Source organism: Mastacembelus armatus, chromosome 7, assembly GCF_900324485.2.
Source record: "Mastacembelus armatus chromosome 7, fMasArm1.2, whole genome shotgun sequence".
NCBI lineage: Eukaryota > Metazoa > Chordata > Actinopteri > Synbranchiformes > Mastacembelidae > Mastacembelus > Mastacembelus armatus.
Window position 1 is genome coordinate 23,176,249 of NC_046639.1, and position 21,588 is coordinate 23,197,836.

General features: G+C 40.8%; 2 protein-coding genes across 5 annotated transcripts; one reads left to right on the plus strand and one right to left on the minus strand.

Annotated features, from left to right (window-relative positions):
* Window positions 1–1,360: 1,360 nt before the first annotated feature.
* Window positions 1,361–12,424, plus strand: cdk11b (cyclin dependent kinase 11B). Of its 2 annotated transcripts, XM_026331741.1 has the most exons (21): window positions 1,361–1,511; window positions 2,270–2,400; window positions 2,734–2,873; window positions 3,016–3,143; window positions 3,253–3,394; window positions 3,529–3,606; window positions 3,887–4,023; window positions 4,212–4,337; window positions 4,488–4,586; window positions 4,883–5,020; window positions 5,107–5,181; window positions 5,381–5,613; window positions 5,722–5,812; window positions 5,900–6,021; window positions 6,120–6,225; window positions 6,368–6,489; window positions 6,815–6,922; window positions 8,188–8,304; window positions 8,689–8,837; window positions 11,073–11,262; window positions 11,822–12,424. In XM_026331741.1, the coding sequence occupies exons 2-21, from the start codon at window positions 2,284–2,286 to the stop codon at window positions 11,903–11,905; spliced, it is 2,502 nt and encodes an 833-aa protein (XP_026187526.1). In that variant the 5' UTR covers window positions 1,361–1,511; window positions 2,270–2,283; the 3' UTR covers window positions 11,906–12,424. The 2 variants fall into 2 exon arrangements, with proteins under 2 accessions (XP_026187526.1, XP_026187527.1); XM_026331742.1 differs by lacking the exon at window positions 3,529–3,606.
* Window positions 12,425–13,479: 1,055 nt separating this feature from the next.
* Window positions 13,480–20,668, minus strand: mmp23ba (matrix metallopeptidase 23ba). 3 transcript variants are annotated; one of them, XM_026331743.1, is made up of 8 exons: window positions 20,289–20,668; window positions 17,629–17,765; window positions 16,942–17,150; window positions 16,322–16,489; window positions 16,021–16,185; window positions 15,065–15,175; window positions 13,960–14,086; window positions 13,480–13,862 (listed from the first exon to the last, which is right to left on the minus strand). In XM_026331743.1, the coding sequence occupies exons 1-8, from the start codon at window positions 20,412–20,414 to the stop codon at window positions 13,688–13,690; spliced, it is 1,218 nt and encodes a 405-aa protein (XP_026187528.1). In that variant the 5' UTR covers window positions 20,415–20,668; the 3' UTR covers window positions 13,480–13,687. The 3 variants fall into 3 exon arrangements, with proteins under 3 accessions (XP_026187528.1, XP_026187530.1, XP_026187529.1); XM_026331745.1 differs by having other exon boundaries at window positions 17,629–17,761; window positions 20,289–20,667; XM_026331744.1 differs by having other exon boundaries at window positions 16,942–17,081; window positions 20,289–20,663.
* Window positions 20,669–21,588: the final 920 nt, after the last annotated feature.

Below are 21,588 nucleotides of genomic sequence, written 5' to 3' on the forward strand. Positions count from 1 at the left end.
TCAGGTTTATATAGCTTGACAAGAAGGGGTGGACTCATATTGGAAAAGACCCCACATGGTTGTCTCTAATATCTGATACTGTTACTCTCTATTTGCTTCTGACTAGCACCAGAAAATAAACAATAATATTCATAATTTTTAGTTGCTTTGTTGGTGTCACTTTTCACCTTATCATAAGAGGCTGTGATGCCTCTATATTCATGTTGATGTTATCCTCGTTCCAGCGATCATATTGCACACTGCCAGCGCTGTTAGAGTCCATGTGGGAAGTTCTTCCTTTCCTCAGCGGTTTATCTGCTGCCTGGAATCACTGTTCACTGACAATTCACAAATAAAGCCTGTGCTCTGACACAGTCAGGGTGAAGAGTTGTCTGTGTGCAACAAAATCTCTAGATAACAGAGGACACATTGTGGAGTTTCTTAAACATTAAATGCAGCAATAGCAACAATAAAAAATAACTCACTGATTTGTAACAGAATTTATTTTATATTCACACATAAACTTAATTTTTGCTCACCTGTATGAGTCTGGAAACAGTCAACAACCTTCCCATTGAGTTTTGCACTCCAGAACATTTAAAGCCTTGACTGAAAGAGCCATGCTTCCTGACTGGTGAGACCTTGATCATAGTTCATGAGTTCACTGAGGTCAGTTTGTCATAAATTCACTGACTGTATTCCGGTTGTTATCTTAAGTTCCTTTATATGACTTCTCAGAGATAAAGGCCAATTCAAGTGCTGAGAGCTTAAGTTAGTATCATGTTTAATCACATCCAAATGGATTGCAAAGAAAAAAATATTTAGCTGTAGATTTCATGATACTTCCTCTCCTCATTAAATAAACATGTAATATAACATCACTATGCTGTTTTATGGTCTTTTTTATGGCTGCAATGAAGACGATAAACAGATGTAACAGTGACCTCGTGTTTTAGGATGAAAAAACAATCCAGCAATCTAAGATACTTTTTTTAAACCATAAATGTAGTTTGTTAAGGGGGTCAAAGTCTGACTGACATTAGAATTTCCTGTATAGACCTATGACCTTTTAAGCAAGAAAATGGTAAAATTCTTTGTGTTTTCCGCATGTTTAAAGATATCAAATCTACACAGTGACAACAAATTACTTATAGTATAATTTACCTTCAGGCTATTTTGGTTTTGTTGGATAAAAATTAATTTCTGAGAAAAGCATGATATATTATTGCTGCAGGATGCAATTTACCTGTTCCACCAATAGACAGAGGTAAAGTTGGCTTCACAGTAATACAGTGGTTGTCTGGAGTTGCCTGGTTTTTGCTGTGCAGGGCTAATTCTGAAAGGAGGTGTCCTTGTCCTACAACATTAAAATGGAGCGCAGATTATTATATTATAGTATAGTGTAATATAGTATAGTATAGTATAGTATAGAATATACTATGGGAAGTCGTTGTTTCACATCGGAAATTTTCTAAACGTTACCAACGCGTTGACACTTCCGGAGTGCCGTTGTACCGCTGCGCTTAATTCAGGTTTGTTTAACCATTTCAATAACCCAGTTAATAAAGTCATTATTTACTGTACCTGGCTTTAACTGAGGGCTACAAAAACAGTTTCGTGTAGTCCATTTCACAGATGCGCTAGCTGAACCAACTATTATTGATTAAATCAAATAGTTAGCTACAGAGTTTGTTTAGCAATAGACCCATGCTAGTTTTAGCTAGCTATGTTAGAGTTAGCATCACGCTGAACATACAACGTATTCATTAAATTAGCTAATATTGTGCTTAAGGTGGTGACGTGTGCTACTACTTTACAGTTCACCCAGTGGTTTATTCAGAAACTAGTAAAATGTTAGCGGCCTCTAAGTCTCCTCAACTGTGCTTTTAGCGAAGCTAACGTTAGTTATGTTCTGTATGCTAGTCTTAGCCTAACCAAACCGAAACTTGGAAATTTGTCGTAAATTTGACCATCAAATCATTGCTGTCTGCTGGACTTGTAGAAAACGTTTAGTTAGTATCAGTGTTAGTTAAAACTGCAAGATTCTTCGCATAAATTTTACCATTTGTTCTTTTTAACTTAATTGAATGTAAATATAATAAGCAATATGCAGCCGTAATAATATCAGGCAGGCAGAAAGAAAAGCAAATACCAACAAATGCATGGCTCTTCTTTTATGTTGGTTTATATTAACTATATTAGTTTATTTTTTTCATGCTTCAGATGGAACTGAGGTGAAATGACTACCAATAAACACTTGTGTGTTGGATGTGTGTGTGATGTGGAGCAGGCGGTGCCGAGTGGATGCTGATGGGGGACGAAAAGGAGACCTGGAAAGTAAAAACTCTTGACGAAATCCTACTTGAGAAAAAACGAAGACGAGAATTAGAAGAGAGATCAGATCCCAAACGCCAGAAAAGTGTAAAGTATCTCAGCATTTATGAAAGACAGTCTGTTATTAAGTCATTTCTGTGTTATAGAATTTTTTTAATGAAATTTCATCGTGATGAGAATAATGATACAGTAAATAAATAGGCTTTATATATCAGTACGTATTTACATAGCCCTTTTTATTTTCATTAACAGAAGAATATAATGTCCATTTCTCTACATATTGTTTAAGAAGCTTTTGCAGAAAGTAGTTCAAAAAACTTAAGATAAAACATTTCTGTAGATACATTTTAAATGTTATGCTCATCTGAGGACAACTTAATTTATCTCCAGTTTTAATCTGAAATGCTGTTGCTTCCACAGTTCCCGCAGGGCCTTGTTTCACAGGCGGATGATCGGGAATCCAAACGAGATACTCCGGAGGAAGGAGAACTACGGGATCAAAGGATGGAAATAACAATTCGGAATTCCCCATACACCCGGGAAGACTCAACAGAGGACAGGTACTTGGAAACGTAGAGTAAATGTTAAAGTTGACTGGTAATAGTGGTGAGTGTATTTTTTTTGTAGTATGTGTCAGTATTTGAACTTAATATGTATGTTGTAGTTTAAAAATTATTTATATTTTCATATTTGTTTTTGCAGAGGAGAAGAAGATGAATCACTGGCAATTAAGCCTCCACAGCAAATAGCAAGGAAAGACAAGTCTCACCACAGAAAGGAGGAAAAGAGAAAAGACAAAAGACGTCATCGCAGTCACTCTGCTGAAGGAGGTGTGGGAGTGCTGTTTAAATTGCATACACACAAATGTGTTTTACAGCTGAATACAACAAGGGACTGTTCTACATCTGGTTCCACTCATGGTTTTTGTTTCTACATCAGGGAAACATGCACGGTCCAAAGAAAAAGAAAAAGAGCGAGAGAGTGACCGCAGGAAACGTCACTGGGAAGAAGACAAAGCCCGGCGAGACTGGGAGAGGCAGAAACGAAGGGAACAGGCCAGAGCTCATTCACGCAGAGAAAGGTGAGCATTGAGAAAGACAATATATGCTACACAATTTCATATTAGTTCTGACAGATATTTATTTCATGCAGTGTAATTTTGAAACAGCAAATTACAACTTGACTTTAATCAGTGTACATTGTTTTGAATCTCAGCATCTGTTTTGTTGGATTGGAACCGCAAATAAAATACGGTGAAGTATTCAATGTGTCACCTACATTTTTCTCAAGTCGGTAAGCAACATGAAACTTGAAAATTTCATTTCTTTTATAAGCAAATTAAATCAACATTATGCTATTATGGCAATATGGTAATCATTAACTACAGCTGCAGAGGTAACAGAGCAATCCTAGAGCCATAAAATAACTGTAAGTTTGAGTGAGACAAGGTTGATCAGCCCAAACAAGAAGTACAGAAAACAGTGACAGCACTAGGTTTTTGGTTGTCTGATTCTCAAGTGGATTAGCCTGAATTTTTTTTGTTGTTTGTTTGTTTATGTGTTTTGGACCACAGGGACCGGCTGGAGCAGCTGGAGCGCCAGCGAGAACGGGACAGAAAGCTACGTGAACAGCAGAAAGAGCAACGGGATTTTAAGGATCGGGAGAGGAGAGCTGAGGAGCGACGCAAAGAAAGAGGAACTCGACGAGAAGGTCAGTAAATGAACCCAAGCACTTGTTGGACAACAGAGGTATTTATTTCACTATAGACACAGCTAGGCTAGGTTTCTCCCTCTGCCAGCATTCTAAGGTAAAAACACTCTAAGACTAGTGACTTTTAAAAACAGTAGACTGAATTTAAATTAACTGCAATGAATAATAAGAGACTTTCCTGTTTACAGTGCCATCTCACCACCGGATGCTACCTGATGAGTATGATGAGAAGTCAAAACAGAGTCACCGCAGCCGCAGTCCTACTCGTGTTGCCCGGGACAGATCAGAACACAGTGACCCACGGAAAAATGCAAGTGAGTCAACTATTATTTTACAATCCCTAAAATGGTTCCCTTTGCTTTTAACATGTTTGTTCTAATCCATATCCTGCCATTTGCTGGTGTGATGACTCCATAGGAGATCAATTACATTTCAGCATATTTCTCACTGCTTTTTGTCTCCAGTATCAAAGGAGGAGAAACCAGAGGGCAAAGACCTGCTTGCAGACCTCCAGGACATCAGTGACAGTGAAAGGAAAACCAGCACAGCTGAATCATCCCTGGGTAATAGTTGATATAACCCACACTTCAATAAATCTGCAGACTATTTTATATACTACTTCTAATGCATGCATGTATTGTAAATCGCTAAACAATTTTGAAACGCTCATCTTCTTCTACAGGGCACAAATTCGGATGAGGATTATTACTGTTGTGTAAAAATATGTGGTTCAGAAGCATTGCAGGAATCTCTAGGGCAAACACATGATCCAACGATCAGTGGCAGTTTCAGTATTGAAATTGAATTGCTTCAGATTATTTTTAAAAAATGTACTTTAAATCTCTTCATTCTTGTCCAGCATCCGGATCAGGCTCTGAAGAAGATGAGGAGGATGATGAAGATGAAGAGGAGTCAAGCAGCCAGAGTAAGGGTGAAGAAGAGGAGGAGGAAGAGGAGGAGTCAGCCTCAGGCTCAGTCAGGTCTGAGCAGAGTGCAGGTAAAATTGGCCCAACTGTTCATTTCCTATGACAGGTTCAGTTTTATAGCATTGCAGGTTTAACACAGAGGCTTCCTTCCTTTCAGAGGATGTGAGTGAGGACGAACAGTCAGAGGAAGACTTTGAAGAGGAGAGGGAAAATGGAAATCACATACCTGCAGGTGGGTGTCCCACTGAGGCAATAAACATGTCACTGGTGTTTTCTGTGCAGGTAAGATATCACCATTTCTAATTGCTGATATCTTTATGCCTCCAGATGGAAAGCTATCTAGAGGTATCTGTTCAAATGTCCCAGTAAGTCAAGTACAATACCATGAAAATAAAGCTTCTAAATGGTAGACTTCATTATCTGTCCTGCAGTGCCAGAGTCCCGTTTTGACCATGACTCCGAGGAGAGTGGTGAGGACATGGAGGATGAGGAGGAGGAGGAGGAAGAGGAGGAGGAAGATGAAGTAGGAGATGGTGATGCCACTCCTCAGTCTCAGACTCACTCGCGCTCCCCCACCCCGGAAGAAAACTACATCCCCGACTCACCACCAGCTTCACCTGTGGAGATGAAGAAGGAGCTGCCCAAATATCTCCCTGCTTTACAGGTTGGTACCAACATAGCAGAAATCTTAGCATCTGTTTAAATTATTCAAACAATAAATCAGCATTTTTTTGGGGGTTAACAGTTACAATGTTTTTACATTATTTTTCAGGGTTGTCGCAGTGTTGAGGAATTCCAGTGTCTGAACCGAATAGAGGAGGGAACCTATGGTGTGGTGTACCGAGCCAAGGACAAGAAGACTGGTATGAAAAACAAAGTAGATTTATTTACTTTTATGATTCTCAGATGTGTTTGCTGATGAAACAAATAATACGTTCTCATGTTTACAGATGAGATTGTGGCCCTGAAAAGGCTAAAGATGGAGAAAGAGAAGGAGGGCTTCCCTATCACCTCTTTAAGAGAAATCAATACAATTCTAAAAGCTCAACACCCAAACATTGTTACAGTACGGGTGAGAGAACTTGAAACACTCAGGTCTGAACACTTTTTTTTTTTTTAGTAGTTGTGCTTGAGGTAAATCTAATCCTTTCTTTCTCTCCACTATATCAGGAAATAGTTGTTGGGAGCAATATGGACAAAATCTACATTGTGATGAACTATGTAGAACATGACCTGAAGAGTCTGATGGAAACCATGAAGCAGCCCTTCCTACCAGGTGAGACATTGCTGAGCTTTGGTCCATGTTTTTGCTTGTGTAATTTTAACATAAATAGAATATACAGAGATATACAGAGTTTGATTAAAATGGCACTTATAATACATGATGTTAACACATGTTAACGGGGTCTTTCTTGTAGGTGAGGTAAAAACTCTGATGATTCAGCTGCTTCGAGGAGTTCGACATCTCCATGATAACTGGATTCTCCACCGCGATCTGAAGACGTCCAATCTACTGCTGAGCCACAAGGGTATCCTCAAGGTATGAGACGTTCTGCAGCCCAGTAGTCGAAGAGTCAAGTTTATATCAGATTCCAGTGTTCAGGTTCCTTTTAAACTCATAAATAAATACAGTTGTAGAGCTGTGGTTGTAAAGCAAAGTTGTGTCAGTTGTGTTTTTTTTTTTTTTTAAATGTAATATGATTTTCAGGTCTCACCAGAGTATGCAGTCATTTGATCTCCTGTGAAAGGTCATGAAGTATACGTCTGGGGGAACCTTATAAATTATGAGACATTGTTCTTTCCCCCAAAATAAAATGTAGTGGTATTACAGTTCTTTTTTTTCCCATATCCATTCTGTGCTGTAGATTGGAGACTTTGGTTTGGCCCGTGAGTATGGTTCCCCCCTGAAGCCGTACACACCTGTAGTGGTAACCCTGTGGTACCGGTCGCCAGAGCTTCTGCTTGGAGCCAAGGTGAGAATACACACTACCTCCCCTATCACAGGAGCATATGAAATACCATTAAGACGGGTTTCTATGCTGTATCAACAGCGAGATCCACGCACAGGCACCAAAGAAGATGGCCCAAGTTGACTGGGAAGTTATGAGATCTGTGAAAAGTTGTTTTTGTGCCTAAAACTTCACACTTGCACAAGAATGGGTGGAAAATATTCATTATTTCAAGAAAGAAGCATTCCTGTTAGCTCAGGGTACACAGCTCTAACAGTGTGGTCAGAGCTCTGTGCTCCATACTGCAAATGCAGGGGTGCACAGCAGTTTTAGCAAAAGCCACAGTAATATTGTGTTTTTAATGCTGTTGAGTGAATACTGCCACAGCTCTGTTTGTCTTGTCTTTAGCATTTCGGTTTGGAAAGTGGTGGCAGCTGATAGAGGAGCAGCCTGATGGCTTTGGGTGGAAAAGGCATCACATTGTTATAATTAGATGGGTACTCACTGTATTCATGATCCACTATGAGTCATCAATAATATGATTAAATCCTTGCCAGGAGTGGACCTTGGCCTGTTTACACTGCAGTCATCGCTAATGGATATTTCTATTAGTGTAGCTGGACACAGCTACACTAATAGAAATATCTTTTCTTTACCTGCTGAGCTAAGCTTGTGTATAGTCCTGTTAAGCATTATCATTGCTAACTACTTGCTGCTGTTGCTCACTATGATATGTACCATGTTTCCTGATGTCTCTCACAGGTAGTTTATTATTTAAAAAAGGTGTGCAGTGTAAGGGTGTGTATTGCGTACACCACAGTAATTTCATTGGTTTTCACCTAACTTTTTCTTGTTTTCTAAATCGTGAATATAACCATATATAAGCTATTATAACCTTGTGGAAACCTTGTTTTCTACCACAGTGCTGTGCACACATCCTTGATTGCTTGTTAACAGGAAACTCGTCAATGCAATAGCTTAAACTATAAACATAAAGTTGATGTGCTTTCATATGGGTAGTTACATCATCTTGATAGATTGTTTTACCCAAAAGTATGTCCAAGAGAAGACATCTGTGAAGCATTTGGCTTAAATAATACCAAATACCACGAAACACTGTTTGAGTTTTACAGTGTATGATTTACAAAGCCAGACGGCAGAGGTCCAGCAGCCTGTCAAAGCACATCCAGTTTCACACACAAGACATACTCAAACACAGAAACATGCCAAGAAGACTGTCTACTTTGTGTTTCTGTGGACTGCCACTGTGTTTGTTCTTCTTTCCGCAGGAGTACTCCACAGCTGTGGACATGTGGTCAGTGGGATGCATATTTGGCGAGCTCCTCACCCAGAAACCTCTTTTCCCTGGAAAATCTGAAATTGACCAAATTAACAAGATTTTTAAGGTAAATGCCTTTATTATCCATTATATAATGCAATACGTCCTCAGTTTAAAGGGTAATGCACTTCTGTTTTACAGCCTGTAAATCCATAGTGTGTGTTGTCTGTCATCCTGCTGTTCTGCACTGTACCACAGGGTGGAGCTGGTGGTAGACCGTCATCTTAGCTTATGACGTTACTATTAAACTGTGATGCTCACCATAGTTGGCTGAATAATTTGATAAAATGATGACACTCAGACCTCCAATATCATCCTGTAGTCTTTACTAGTAATGTATTAAAATACTGCTAAGTATCTGTTGTTACCTGTTTGTGGTTGATGAACAGCTCCACCATAGTGGAAATATCTCATATCTATATGTCTGCTGACTTGTATTTGATCTCTGCAGGATCTGGGGTCACCCAGTGAGAAGATCTGGCCCGGGTACAGCGAGCTGCCCGCTGTGAAGAAGATGACTTTCACAGAGTATCCGTATAACAACCTGCGGAAGCGTTTTGGAGCGCTGCTCTCAGACCAAGGCTTTGACCTCATGAACAAGTAAGGTTCTTTCACAGTTTATGACTGACACACTGCAATGCATCTTCACTACAGTAGTGTCAGTCTCCTGGCTGTTTCATGTCTGACATTTGCTTAGGAAGAAAATTACTGGTACTCAAGGTTAAAATGATCTAGTTTGTTAGTTAACAATATTTGACAGATTTGGGGGGTTTTAGGCTCAGTCTACTTTATAAAGGGTCAGGGATGGTGAATCAGCCACATATGCATTATATTAAAATATATCTGATAGCAGTATTTCTGTCAGTTATTGATAGAACATATTCTGATATCGTCGTCAATGAAAGGTAAATCTCAGCTATTATCAGGAACAATACAGATGGCTCTTAGAGTGGAAACAGCCTTACTTGGATGAACACAGTGCTATCCTGTCAAATCCTGTTACTCTTTCCAGAGATTTTTATTTAGTCAGTGCATTTCTGGCAAGTTGACTTAAAACAGGACAACTTTAACAGAGAGATAATTCATCACAGTGCCGCAGCTCCATTCCTTCCCCTTGTTCTGTTTCTCACACACACGTACGCGCGCCATAGTGATGCTCCACACTACTACTACACGCACAATACTACACACTACTACAAATATTTCTGAAAACATGCACTTAATTAGAAAAATCATTTTCACACACAGTATTAAGTTTATAATTCTTTCTCCACATGGCAAAGATCAGCACTGTTTAGCAACTGCAGCCAGGCTCGCAGCTCTCCTCTCAGATCCTCACCCACCCACAGAGCCTTTTGCCTACACCTGTAAATGACAAAACCATAGTGCTCAGTTCCCTCACAGCTGCAGAGGATGGCAACAACATGTTGTCTACTGTTCTCTGGGAGGGATCACAGTTCAGTGGAAGTTTGGGGCATGGCCAGCACTGCTGAAACCTTTCAGCTTCCAGAAGACTCACGAAGTGTTTACTCGGGGACACCTTCACACTGCAGGAGGTCAACACGTAGAGAGGTGCTGTTGCAAAGGTATAAGACAAAGTAGCAGACGTTTTGAGGTGGAGTTTGGCGGGTAGATATCACAGGGCTGTTTGGCCTAGACTTCTTTGTAGAAGAGTGTTGGATGATTGAAAGGCATGTAGTATCCAACCTGAGTAAGGACTGAACGTACTTTATTTTGTACTTCAAACTGAAGAAGGTGCAATAATATTTGATGCCGGCTTGGCTGCTATTTTTTTCCTACGTAATAATTAGTTTCCATCACCTCGTGTCCCAGGTATGAACAGGTTTCTATGACCCAAATAAAAACCAGCAGGACTCTTGGGTCCTGAGGGTCCTGAGAAGGAACAAACTCACAGGTGTGTGAAGAGTGCACATTTTTTGGAGGCATAAAGTAAAAATGTTATAATAGTAAGTTAGACACAGTCCCAGTATTTGTTGCATATGTCATGAAGCTGAGATCAGTCTAATCACAGTCAGTAATCCATCTGAGGGATTCCTTCCAGATAAAAAACAAGACAGTTTGTTGAGTAAAATCTTTTCAAGCTGCTGTGTCATTTATCACACTGCCCCTGCTCCCCTGTGCCAATTATTGGAGTTGAGCAGCTCCCCATTGTGCTGTGTTGATCCAGTCATGTACAATTAGGGCTCTGTGCTCAAACCATCTGGCCCTTCGCCCTTGTGTCCAGATGTCTAGACGTAGTTTAGTTAATACAACTTAGATTAAAGTAACACCACTAGCACTATTTCACAGTTTATCTCTGCCTGCTCATTTGCATTCTTCAAATGTCTTCTACACAATAAATACACTAGACAGCACCATCTGTTGTGTCTGTAATTTTCAGTCAACACTGAAGCATTTAATGGTATTGGTTGCTAGGGGCAGCTAACTTACAGCAGCATGTATACCTGCATCAGTCCCATCATTTCTTGCATCACATTTTGGCCATTTTCTTGTCACTGTTTAATTGACTCTGGCACAGAAAGACGTCGCCTCCACGGCTTATTACTCCTACAAAGCCCATATTGCATTTCCAACTGGGCAAACGGTCGTCAATGAGCAAAACACCAGACCACGATTTGCTTCAAACAATGTGAACAGCCAGTCAGGGGTCTGGAACCAGGTTAACACTACCAAAATATATTCAGAGTAACGTTGTACAATTTTTAACCATTACTCTACTCAAAGTCCACACATTGTAAGCTGTGCTTCTTTAGTCAAACATCACTGAACTGTACCAGCATCTCCTCTTGAACTCTATCCCTGACTGTTTTTCAGATTCCTAACTTACTGCCCCAGTAAGAGGATCTTATCGGATGATGCGCTGAAGCATGAGTACTTCAGAGAGACACCACTACCCATTGACCCGTCCATGTTCCCCACCTGGCCGGCCAAGAGCGAGCAGCAGAAGGTGAAGAGAGGCACCAGTCCTCGTCCACCCGAGGGAGGCCTGGGCTACAGTCACCTGGTAAGGACATTAGGCTCCACTTTCTCCATTACATACAGCTACCAGGCTTTCCGAATGCTGTCTGTGTTAAATAGATTACAGACCTACAGGGTTCTGCTTTGTGTCAGTGTATTTCCTCCTTGTGTTTTCCATGATGAGCACCCTTTGGATCCTAATGTTTTCAGCAGTGGTCCTACCCACCCAGAAGTCTGTTTTTAAAGATTGATATTTATTTTCAGTTACTGTTGATGTTTTCTGTCTTACCAATAAGTTAAGCCATTTCATACCAAAGGTTTTCACTCTTTACTTCATTTTTATTCTAGTTACGGTGAAAGATTTACACTCAACTGAAACCTAGGAATAACAATAATAAAAATATTACTAAACATATCCATGCATACTTATCGAATACAATCAACATCTCTCATGAAAATCTGTTCAGGTTAAGGGTTTTCCAAAGATAACCAGTGTAGTATTGATCACTTGTGCAATAAATATGTCAGAAATAAAACTCTGTGATATCAAAGGTGTCTCTCTCACACACACACACACCTTAGCTTTGTTTTCATAATGTCTTCAGGGCGATGACGAGACAGGCTTTCACCTGACAACCAGCAACCAGGGAGCGTCTGCAGTCGGTCCAGGATTTAGCCTCAAGTTCTGAGACTGGAATTGCAGGACGTCTGGCTGTCTGACAGAGGGAGCAGAGAGTTCTGGCACTTGTTCTTTTGGAACTGGACAGTTTCACTGGTTTACAGCTGTAAACCCGATCAATAATAGATCAATTTCACTGGTTACTTAATAGTCAGGACTGTCTCACAGCAAGACCGGTGGCTCAAACATGTTGAATTTCCAGAAGTTGTCCTCAACTTTTCAGCTTCTCTGAATTTTCAAGTCATTATAGTACTTCTAATGTGGCCATTTTTGCTCTTAAAGAGGAGACAGAACCATAAATCTGTTAGAAGTTTAGCTCTCATGTTTGACTCATGTTTTATTTTCCCTTTTATACTTCATGAGAGTGGACCAGATTTTATAAATGGTTGGTATTTCTGGCTACCGTGTGATGATAATGATGCAGCATTGGCTGTTTTCCATCCACTATAATGTTAGAAATTTACTTGACTGTCAGCTCACTTGATGACAGGGGGCAATGTTTTTGCTAGAAATAAAGTTTGAAACTTCATTTTGTCTGCCGTTTTTCCTATATTTATAAACTCTGTCCAAGCTATGCAAACACAACCACACACTGCCAAAGGAGGGAAGAAAAATCAAAGTCAAGCCAAAAAAAAAAAAAAAAAAATAGCTTGAGCCCAACGTAGTAGTTGCTGCCCAAAAGTGATGTCATCCTTTGCACTGCACACTTTGTCTCAGTACTTTGTTCTTTCAGGGGAAAAGAGGCCTAGACGTCGTTCTTCCTTTGTTTTGAAATGGTTCTGTGACTTCAGTATTTAACCAATAAAATCTTTGAATTTGAGCCAACAAAAAATAAATAGTACAGTTTCGTTCCCTGCAAGACTGATTGCTGCTTTTGCTGGCGCAGAAAAATCCCCTCATTGAGCCAGCATTAAATGGAAATGTTCATTTATCAGTTTTATCTATCCTCTGCCCCCACCGGAGCCCTTCTGCAGATTATTACACCTGATGCGTTGAATAAGCTTGGAAGAAGAGCTGCCAGTGGAACTGACTGCTCAGTCTCTGGAGACAGACTACTGGCTTCACTGTGAGGCTAGTAAAGTAAGCTAGACGTCTGAGGTGTTCCATGTGCGGTTTAAGGTCCAAATAGTTCCAAAGGCTGTAGACAACATTGCTTATTCTGGCTTTAGGAGCTTAGTTTGATCAGTGTGTAAATTATTAAAATGGCAGGCATCTAAGCAAGAGCTTCTGTAACTTTTTCAGGCCCCTGAAAAGAAATATTAGTGATGTCAATATTTATATGGATGACATTTTCCCCATGGGACCTTTAGGATTTTGCGGAATCCAATAGAAAATTATCCAACTGTACTAATATCTTTTGATTTGAACTATAGCACTATCCTGCCAATTAGTCCCCAATTTGCTAGTGACACCCCCACGAGCCCCCACCTGCTCATGGACTCAGACTTTACTAGCATCAGCTTTGGGGATGTCCAGGCTCATGGAATCCAGAGTAGACGTTGTCCCAAAGAGCCAACGAGGATTTTTCATCACCAAATAAAATGCAAACTGCAACACCTGAAATGAGCAGCTTTTCACAGTCTGTATTTTACCGAAAATACCACTTATCATGGAACATTTATTATTTGCACAAATGAAAACGCATTTACTCGATGACAAACATGATAGACAGTTGTGGAAGATTAAGGAAAGGCATTTAAAAAAACAGAAATATGTGCCCTAAGTGAATGAGGTCTTCTGGTGACCGCGTGTGTGAAGGTCTCCTGTTCAGTGTGCAGAGGGGGTGTGGCCTTCAGAAGCGCACACGTACCCTCCACGAGTAGTTAGTAAGAACTTTGTCTTTTTTCTTCACAATGCAGGTGTATGTGCCTTCGTTGATGGCGTTGGCCACTATAGTAATGTGGTCATCTTTCAAGGAGATGTAGTTTGGGTGAGAGAACTCCAGCAGTTCCCCATCTTTGTACCAGCTGCAAATGGAGGCAGACATTAGATGATGGTGCTTAGTGAAATAACACCATAGCATCACTTATGTGGATTAACAACAGACCAGAGACTGATACTCACTATACTTTGCCTTTCTTTGATGCTATCTTCTTACCACAACGAAAAGTGAGCTTCTTGCCCTCAACAACCAGTTTGTGTTTGGTCCTCGGGGGAGTCGGGGTGGGAGCCACAGTGGGGAAAGGAAATTCTGGAGAGGATGAAAAGGAAGTACTTTACATTTGGTTAATCCAAAATAAGAAATGTGAAGCTCAGAACTCTGTTCTTACAATATTCCTGACCACACCATAATCATCTTAAGAACAATGAGCTGGAAAAAATGACATTTACCATTTCACTTTCTCAATATTTCATAATCTCCACATTACATTTTTTCTTCATAAACATGTTGCCAAAAAGGATTATGGTTACATTTTTTTATGCAAACTTTATCACGTTACACACATTTCACAGCCCCTGATCTGCTTGTGCTGCAGCTCTTATCAATATAAGCTCTCCCAGCTGGTCTCTGACAAGCACAACAGGCCTCCCTGTGATCAACTCAAATTCTGTTTAAAAAACAGTCGCTCTCATTAATGCCGCAAAAATCCAAATTGACCTTGTGTGTCTCTAACCCTCAAGCCACAGTCTGAAATTCCAGTGGTTTGGACTCGCTCAGGAATTTTCCACAGCCGTACAGCGTCTCCCAATCAACAATGAGGAACAGATTAATGGGAGCCAGGAATCGTATCCTCTTGCCTTTCTCCACAGTGTCCCTTGTTGCTGACAAAGTCTCAGGCAGCCACAACAATCTATGGGCTGCCATTTCCTGTTGTGCAACAGGACAGCTCGACACTGGTGCCGTTCACAAACCTATTGAGGCTCAGGCTGCCAGATTGCTGATGTGGTATCAATACCTGAAGCAGAGACAGCAGTCAGCAGGTATCTGCTCTGCTCTGTTAGTGTTTGGACACTGCTATTCTCTAGAACGAATCACAAATGACTACTCATATGGCAAGTGTAATCTCCCTTCAAAAGAGATTGTTTAAAACCCCTATAGCAGCTCTGCATGGCTGGACCTGTTGGCTCCCGTTGTTCCATTGGCAAACGGTTCACAGCAGCTCCTTGCACTCTGCTCAATTGAGAGAAAACTTTTTTTTTCCTCTGGACTGCTGCTGCTGTGTCTTACCATAACAGAAATCACAGCTGGAAGGGCAGTGCTTCTGCATCAACTTGCGCTTGCTGTCGCAATAACCTTTTCGAGCCCAGGCTGGACAGATAAATAACCGGTCCAAACATCCTGGAAGAGAGGAGGAGATGGAGTGAGGAGGAGGACGAGGATCAGACAGCAGCAAAAGAATTTGGATCTTCAGTCTGCTTTTTGTTCCACTAAAAATGACTCACCATAATACACGCTAATAATGACTCATGAGTAGTTTATACAGTATTCATTAATGCCACGTTGCCTCTTGGTGTCAGCTGTCAAACACAAACACTGTGGTCTAGATTTTGGTTGGTTCCGACCAAATTGGATCACAGGATTTTACCACTTGTTCTTTACAAAGTCTATTGAGATTCATTCTTCTAACGCTGGTATCAGGCTATATAACATGTTTGCCTTTCACTCTGTCAAAACAGCCACTACTTAAATTCTTAAATTCTTAAATTTGTGCACTGACTTGGCGTGACAGACTACGCACTGGACTCCAGTCATAGTTTTCCATATTTCACAATTTTTATGACATGAACAGGTGATCATGGAAGTGGTGACAAAGACTGACTTCACTGTTCCACCTGACAGTGAAAACATGGTTCATCATTCCTCTAAATGTACCAGGTTTACCATTTGACGCCAGTAAAAACTCATTGTAGAAGTTGTCAAACTTTGTTGGAAGAAGGCAAAAAAAAAAGAAAAAAAGCTGACACTGGCCTTTTAGCCAGAATCTGTGGAGGTTCCCAAGTCCAAGATGAGTTGTCCTTCATTATGGCAGACTCCTTGGGACAAAACAAGCACCTCATTCAATGCTGTTTTTTATCACACCACACATCTGTAGGGTCAGGCTGTCAGGCCTATCATGTCTGGGATGACTAACTCCCATTTGTGTTCCAGCAATGACACTAAAAACACTGGCACTGTAAACATACCATAGAGACGGTGCATTCCCCACACATCATCCTGTGTGATCCTCTTGCGTCCTGTCAGAGTTGCATTCAGATGCATTATAGCTTTTGGATCCATGGAGTGCATGAGTCCCAGGACATGGCCAATTTCATGAGTTGCCACGTGGACAAGATCTGTCAGCCAAACCCCTGCAACACAGGATACTGTTAATTCTTACCTTGCCATGCACCCAGGAGCTGCCTTCAGCTGCTCTCCAGCATCTGCTGCATCCATCACTTTATGGGTTAAATGTCAGGTTCAAAATAACTTGATGAAGACACATGCCTTTCTTCCAGCTGAAGCGCATGTTTCCAAGAATCCAGTATTCATCGTCGTCAAAGTGGATCTCGCCTGTTGGCGGGAAGAATGCATGAGCCAATTCTCCTGTGATGCCGTCGAAACAATGGTGCAAGTGGGACTGCAGACAGTCTGTGTGGTTGACGGGGTAGAAGCCTGCCAAAACAAAGAGAGACACATAACTCAAAGCTGAGGAGGGAAACCCTCACTCCTCTGTGCAGAATACAGAAGGGGGGTGATGAATTATAAAAGCTTTTTCTTTAACCTTCACCCTGAAGGATGACAATCGTTGCTGTCACAGAGAATTTATGCAGGACCCTGGAGTTTACACCCAAAGGGACAGATAAAGCTTTATTTAGACACTTCACTTGTGGACTGACATGTATGGAAGTTGTTGAACATTTGTTGATTTCATTACGAATAATGAATCATGCAGAATATAGGCTGGGTCATATAGTTGTGGTAGTGTGATTTAGTGAGTTTGGAGGCAGAGACATTTCAGCGATGACAGCACGGAAAGAAAAACAGTAATGACAAAGCAGAAGTCCTGAGCCCTGGGCCAAGGACCATCTGTTGAGGACTGATATAGACATATGCAAAGTACCCACCGATTTTAATGTCTGCTTCTTGGTCAGCTGGCACCTCTCTGAAGCTGAACGGTGAGACGTCGCTCCACATGCCAAAAGCCTTGGCAATGCCTCGACGTGTGTCACTGGCATTTATCAAGTTCGTTGGGAAGGAGAGCAACCTGCTCAGAAAGGACAGCACTGTGTAGTTAAAACTGGTCTCTACACACATTCTTCTACAGCACAGTAATCTGCCAAAACACAATGGCTACTGTTTAGACAGACCAGAATTCCCACAAGCACTGCAAATACAGCTCCATTACTGTGACTGGACATTCTCTTATAGACCAGACTGACATGAGTTCTTTCATAAATGTCACATATTGATTTGTTGGTATCACTATCAATGTGACAGGAAGAAATAATTACTATAATTATTTACTTTTACAACCTGCCAAATGAGTCTTCAGTGAAGACTACAGGCTCAACTAACACAATGATCAGATCTCTTTAGTTCAGTGGAGTTATCGTCTTAAGGACTCCAATAAATGCAAGTAGTGAAATTCAGTTATGTGATGACTGTCAGATGATGCACTTGGAGTTCGACTGGTCATGCAACCGTCAGCAGACATAAGGAGAGAACGTGACTTTGTGTTTTTCATATATTTTTCCTTCTTACAGCGGTACTTTGCTGCTGTGTTGACTACAGGAACAATTGCAAATTATTACTTGTATGTTAACTTGAACTTGTCCCATTTGAGCTGCTCTGGGGTGAGGGTGTAGCGCTTGTTCCTGGAAAGGTGAAGCATTTGCGTCCGGGCCTCTTTGCGGATCCCAATGAGCAACACAGTGGTGTAAGCTTCTTCCTTGGACAAAGAAAAACCTTTAATGAATCACCTCACACTGCAAAGGGAAATGAGAAACTGAATCTTGAGGCATCTGAAGGTCATTATTACAGAGTTCTAATTGAAAGAACATGAGGTCTCTTAGTCTCATTATTGTTTAGACCATTGTCAGATCAATGTTTACTACAAGCCTTGGAGAGAGTTTGACTTTCATAGCAGAAGACAATAAACAACATTTGTTGTCTTGGCAGTAACAACTGTGCTCAAATGTTATGTCAGTGCTTTGCAAGTGAAAGTTACATATTAGAGTTTCATGCAAGAGCATTCTGTCTTGGAAAGGCGAAGTGGTCAGCAGTAGAGATGTTTGCCAAACATTAGGTATGATCCTTTCCACAGATACCTTGTGACTGATGTTTTTTTTTGCAGATGGACAACATTAACTCCAAATCATCACACGTGGACTCATATATGGGATTTTTATAGCCCAGAATCACTGTCTGTGGGTGCTTTGCACTTTAGTAGCTTCATAAATATTCTGTCACTGAGGTTGGGCTGTGGTTTGACTTGACTGTGATGTTCCATAATAGTGATTGCACCAGTTAATAAAACCTGTAACTGTTCATGGTGATGGTCCAAGTAATAAATCCACTTTCCAGGCTGTGATTCTCACCTGAGGACCCCATTCTGTGCCTGGGAGCATCAGGGCTTCTTGTCATTAAAAGTAAAAAATGGCAGCAAATATATAGAACTGCTCTATTCTGATTTAACCTCATCTCTATGTGCAGGGACAGAAGCAGTAAAGGTTCTAACATTGTCAGAAAATACCATTTGTAATCTATGATCTCTTTTTGAATGAACATGCAACACCACAAACATATTCCACAAGAAACAGATGGAAAGTGTGAGCTGTCATCCCCATAAGTGGAGAGTCGTTGTATCTTATCCCACTGTGTATATGACAGCAGGACCTTTGCCAACCTCTTTGTATTATGGAAAATGAGATTCCTCTTGAAAATCTTTGGTTAATCTGGTCAGTAGACCAGTAGACACATGCAGCCTACGCTCCAGCATTTTTGAAGATGGAGAGAAATATCAAAGCCACTCCTTTCACTTTGTTTTCTACACCCAGTCCTCTGGTTCCTGTTCCTGCCTCACCCAGTCAAGACAAATAGATGTAGTACTTCCTTCATTTCCTTACCATAACATTGCAACAGGGGCAGACAGTCTGGCAGACAGTCCAACACTGATGTTGAACTGTAGAGGTTGTGCTCCTGTGTTTTATTATATACACAGGTCATTATTTTCTGTAACAGACGCTTTCCTTACCTCAGCTGACACAGTGCAGTCTTGTTTGGTGATTTATGAGGTGTTTAATGTAGTAAGGCCAGCGCAGTTCTTTTGTGTCATCTCTTGTTATATCCACTGCAAATCTAATCTCACACTTTGGCACAAATAAAGATGAACCATAAATCATGACGTCTGAAAAAAGCACTCTAGACTAAACCTCGAACCCAGCTGTGAGTGCTGACTCAGAGAATTCTGATACATCTCTAAATATTGATTCATGCAAAGAGTGTATTATTTTCAGCATACATGAATGGAAACTTTAATTCTTACTATGATGCTGTATTTGATTCTGGTAGACTGTAAGTAGTGTGTCTAAAGCGGTTATTTAATCCTCACCAGCAGTCTTCTTGATTGACATATAATGAGAGTGTGTGGCAAAGGAAATGACATTAAGCTATCCTTCAGGCTTTGTATCCCAGTGGGTGGGTGGCAGTGATTGAGGTTGTGTGGGGGGAACACATTTATCCAATTCACTGAAGAAAATACTGTACAGGGATCCATTCCCTCCTTAACCAAATTACAGTATTCATTTAACTTCACCACCTTAACTGAACATTAATTGAATTTGATGTATCTGTTCCCAAGGGTGAGTTAAAACAGTGGTTTCATCTGAAGTGATGATATGTTTAAGGAAACCAGAGAAAAGCCTGAAATTGAATGAAGAATGGATGAGTGTTAAAAATCTAGACCATACTTCACTGAACACGTCTGTCATTTCACTTGATTTAATACCAACTGTACACAGCTTGTACAACACATGATAAGGCAGGTTGTTCATTTTTACCCGCCTGTGATAAATTCGGGCTTAAAAAGCTCCACAGATTCTCACTTCGTTTAAATAAAATTTGAACTTTCACATTTGGGTTGACAGTTATTTCATGTATCAGAGCTGCAGGGAACCATTGATTTACAAAAGTTATTTGTGGTTTTAAATAATTGTTCTTTCATGTGATAAAATACGATTATTGCCGAATTAAAAAGTATCTTTTAGTTATTACAAATAATTTGAATCCATAGCATTTCCAGTTGTGGCTTCATAGGAAGCTTAGGAAAATATTAGTTAGTAGAATTTTGAATGGGGTTTGGGTTCATGTTTTTATAAGGAAACAACAACTTACTTAAATAACTTAATAGTGACAAAGCAGGCTATAATCTGGAGAGACAGCTCCGACATGTCAGAAAGTGGTCACAGCATACCTCGACCCTCCAGGAAGGAAACGCTGTGGCTTGGTGCATCCCTGCGAACAGAAAACTGAGGAGCGCAGCCGCCAGCAGAGGAGCGGAGCCTCTTCGTAAACTTCTGGGAAGCTGACAGCACACCATGGTTGCAAAATCACACCTCCAGGAAAAATAAAAACAAACGATCCCTCGGCGAACACTTCACAGGTTTGAAGACCACTGCCTGGCCATTGCACGTTGCGGCGGCGTGTTATTACTTATGCAGCCTGTGGTGCTGTGTGCGGCAGCGCAGCCCAGTCTGCGGACCGGGTAGTGAAAGCAGTGCAGACTGACGGCTCTCTGTCGCACAGTGCGCCTGCCAGAGGGCTGGTTTCACGTTTCTGGAGATGGGGCAGAAGGTCACTGTCGAGACAATCTAATGAAAACCAAACCACTTGCTCTAACCACAAGAGCTCAGTTAAAGCAGAATCAGATGGCTCATTCTGAACATGGGTTTCTGAGCTTTATGCAATGCTGCTGGGGAAAAGTGGTGTAACACTCTTGTTATCATGAACAGACACTTCCAGGAGCAGGATTTAGCAAAACAGGACAGTATATGGCCTCCAACCCAGCCATGACTCTACATAAATCCTAATTTAGTATTTATCACAACTAAAAATAAATGCAATATCCACTCTTTCTGTCTTTCTTTTTCCTTTTTCTTAAACTTTCATGTTATGTCTCCTGCCCCTGTGTCTGCACATTATGACATGAAAGCTGCAGACTGATTTGACCATGACACTGGGGTCCATGGGTGGATGTAAAGGGCTGAATGCAGAAACATGCTGCAGTGTGTGGATTTGGGCCTAAAGCACTTCAGGGACACTTAATCCATCACTGACGATTCATTTTTCCTACTATGACACCTGAAGACGTTTGTTTTGAAAAAGGACTGTTAACCTTAGCAGACATGCCATGTCCTACACTTGTAGGGCTTTACTTATTCTTCTTTATTCTAAATTCTCTGTACTGAAGTTAAAACAATCTGGATAGGCCTAATGGCAGCTTTCAGTTTAGAATAACATTGTCTGTTCATGAAAGAAATTGAAACTGTATTTCCAATTTTCATTCGACACAAGACTCGGACCATATGAGATACTTTAGATACTTTATCAGATACTTTGAGTAGGTTCACTTTTGGTAGCCGTGTGGTTCTGTTATGGTTCAGCTTTGGCCAAATAAATTTGCCACTTACTGCCAGTTCTGGTTCATCTTTTAAGATGGGCCAAGTTACTCAGCTATACTCCATCATGGTCCAGCACATCAGACAATATCCAAG

Excerpts from the sequence above, each read along its gene's own strand:
- mmp23ba (XM_026331743.1), bottom strand. The coding sequence starts at position 20,414 with ATGGTGTGCTGTCAGCTTCCCAGAAGTTTACGAAGAGGCTCCGCTCCT. Across the intron at positions 17,151-17,628 it reads AAGTTCAAGTTAACATACAA|ATTACTGTGCTGTAGAAGAA; the intron begins GTAATAATTTGC and ends GTGTTTTGGCAG. Across the intron at positions 16,490-16,941 it reads AGAAGCAGACATTAAAATCG|GCTTCTACCCCGTCAACCAC; the intron begins GTGGGTACTTTG and ends TTGTTTTGGCAG.
- cdk11b (XM_026331741.1), top strand. The coding sequence starts at position 2,284 with ATGCTGATGGGGGACGAAAAGGAGACCTGGAAAGTAAAAACTCTTGAC. Across the intron at positions 3,607-3,886 it reads CCTACATTTTTCTCAAGTCG|GGACCGGCTGGAGCAGCTGG; the intron begins GTAAGCAACATG and ends TTTGGACCACAG. Across the intron at positions 5,614-5,721 it reads AATATCTCCCTGCTTTACAG|GGTTGTCGCAGTGTTGAGGA; the intron begins GTTGGTACCAAC and ends ATTATTTTTCAG.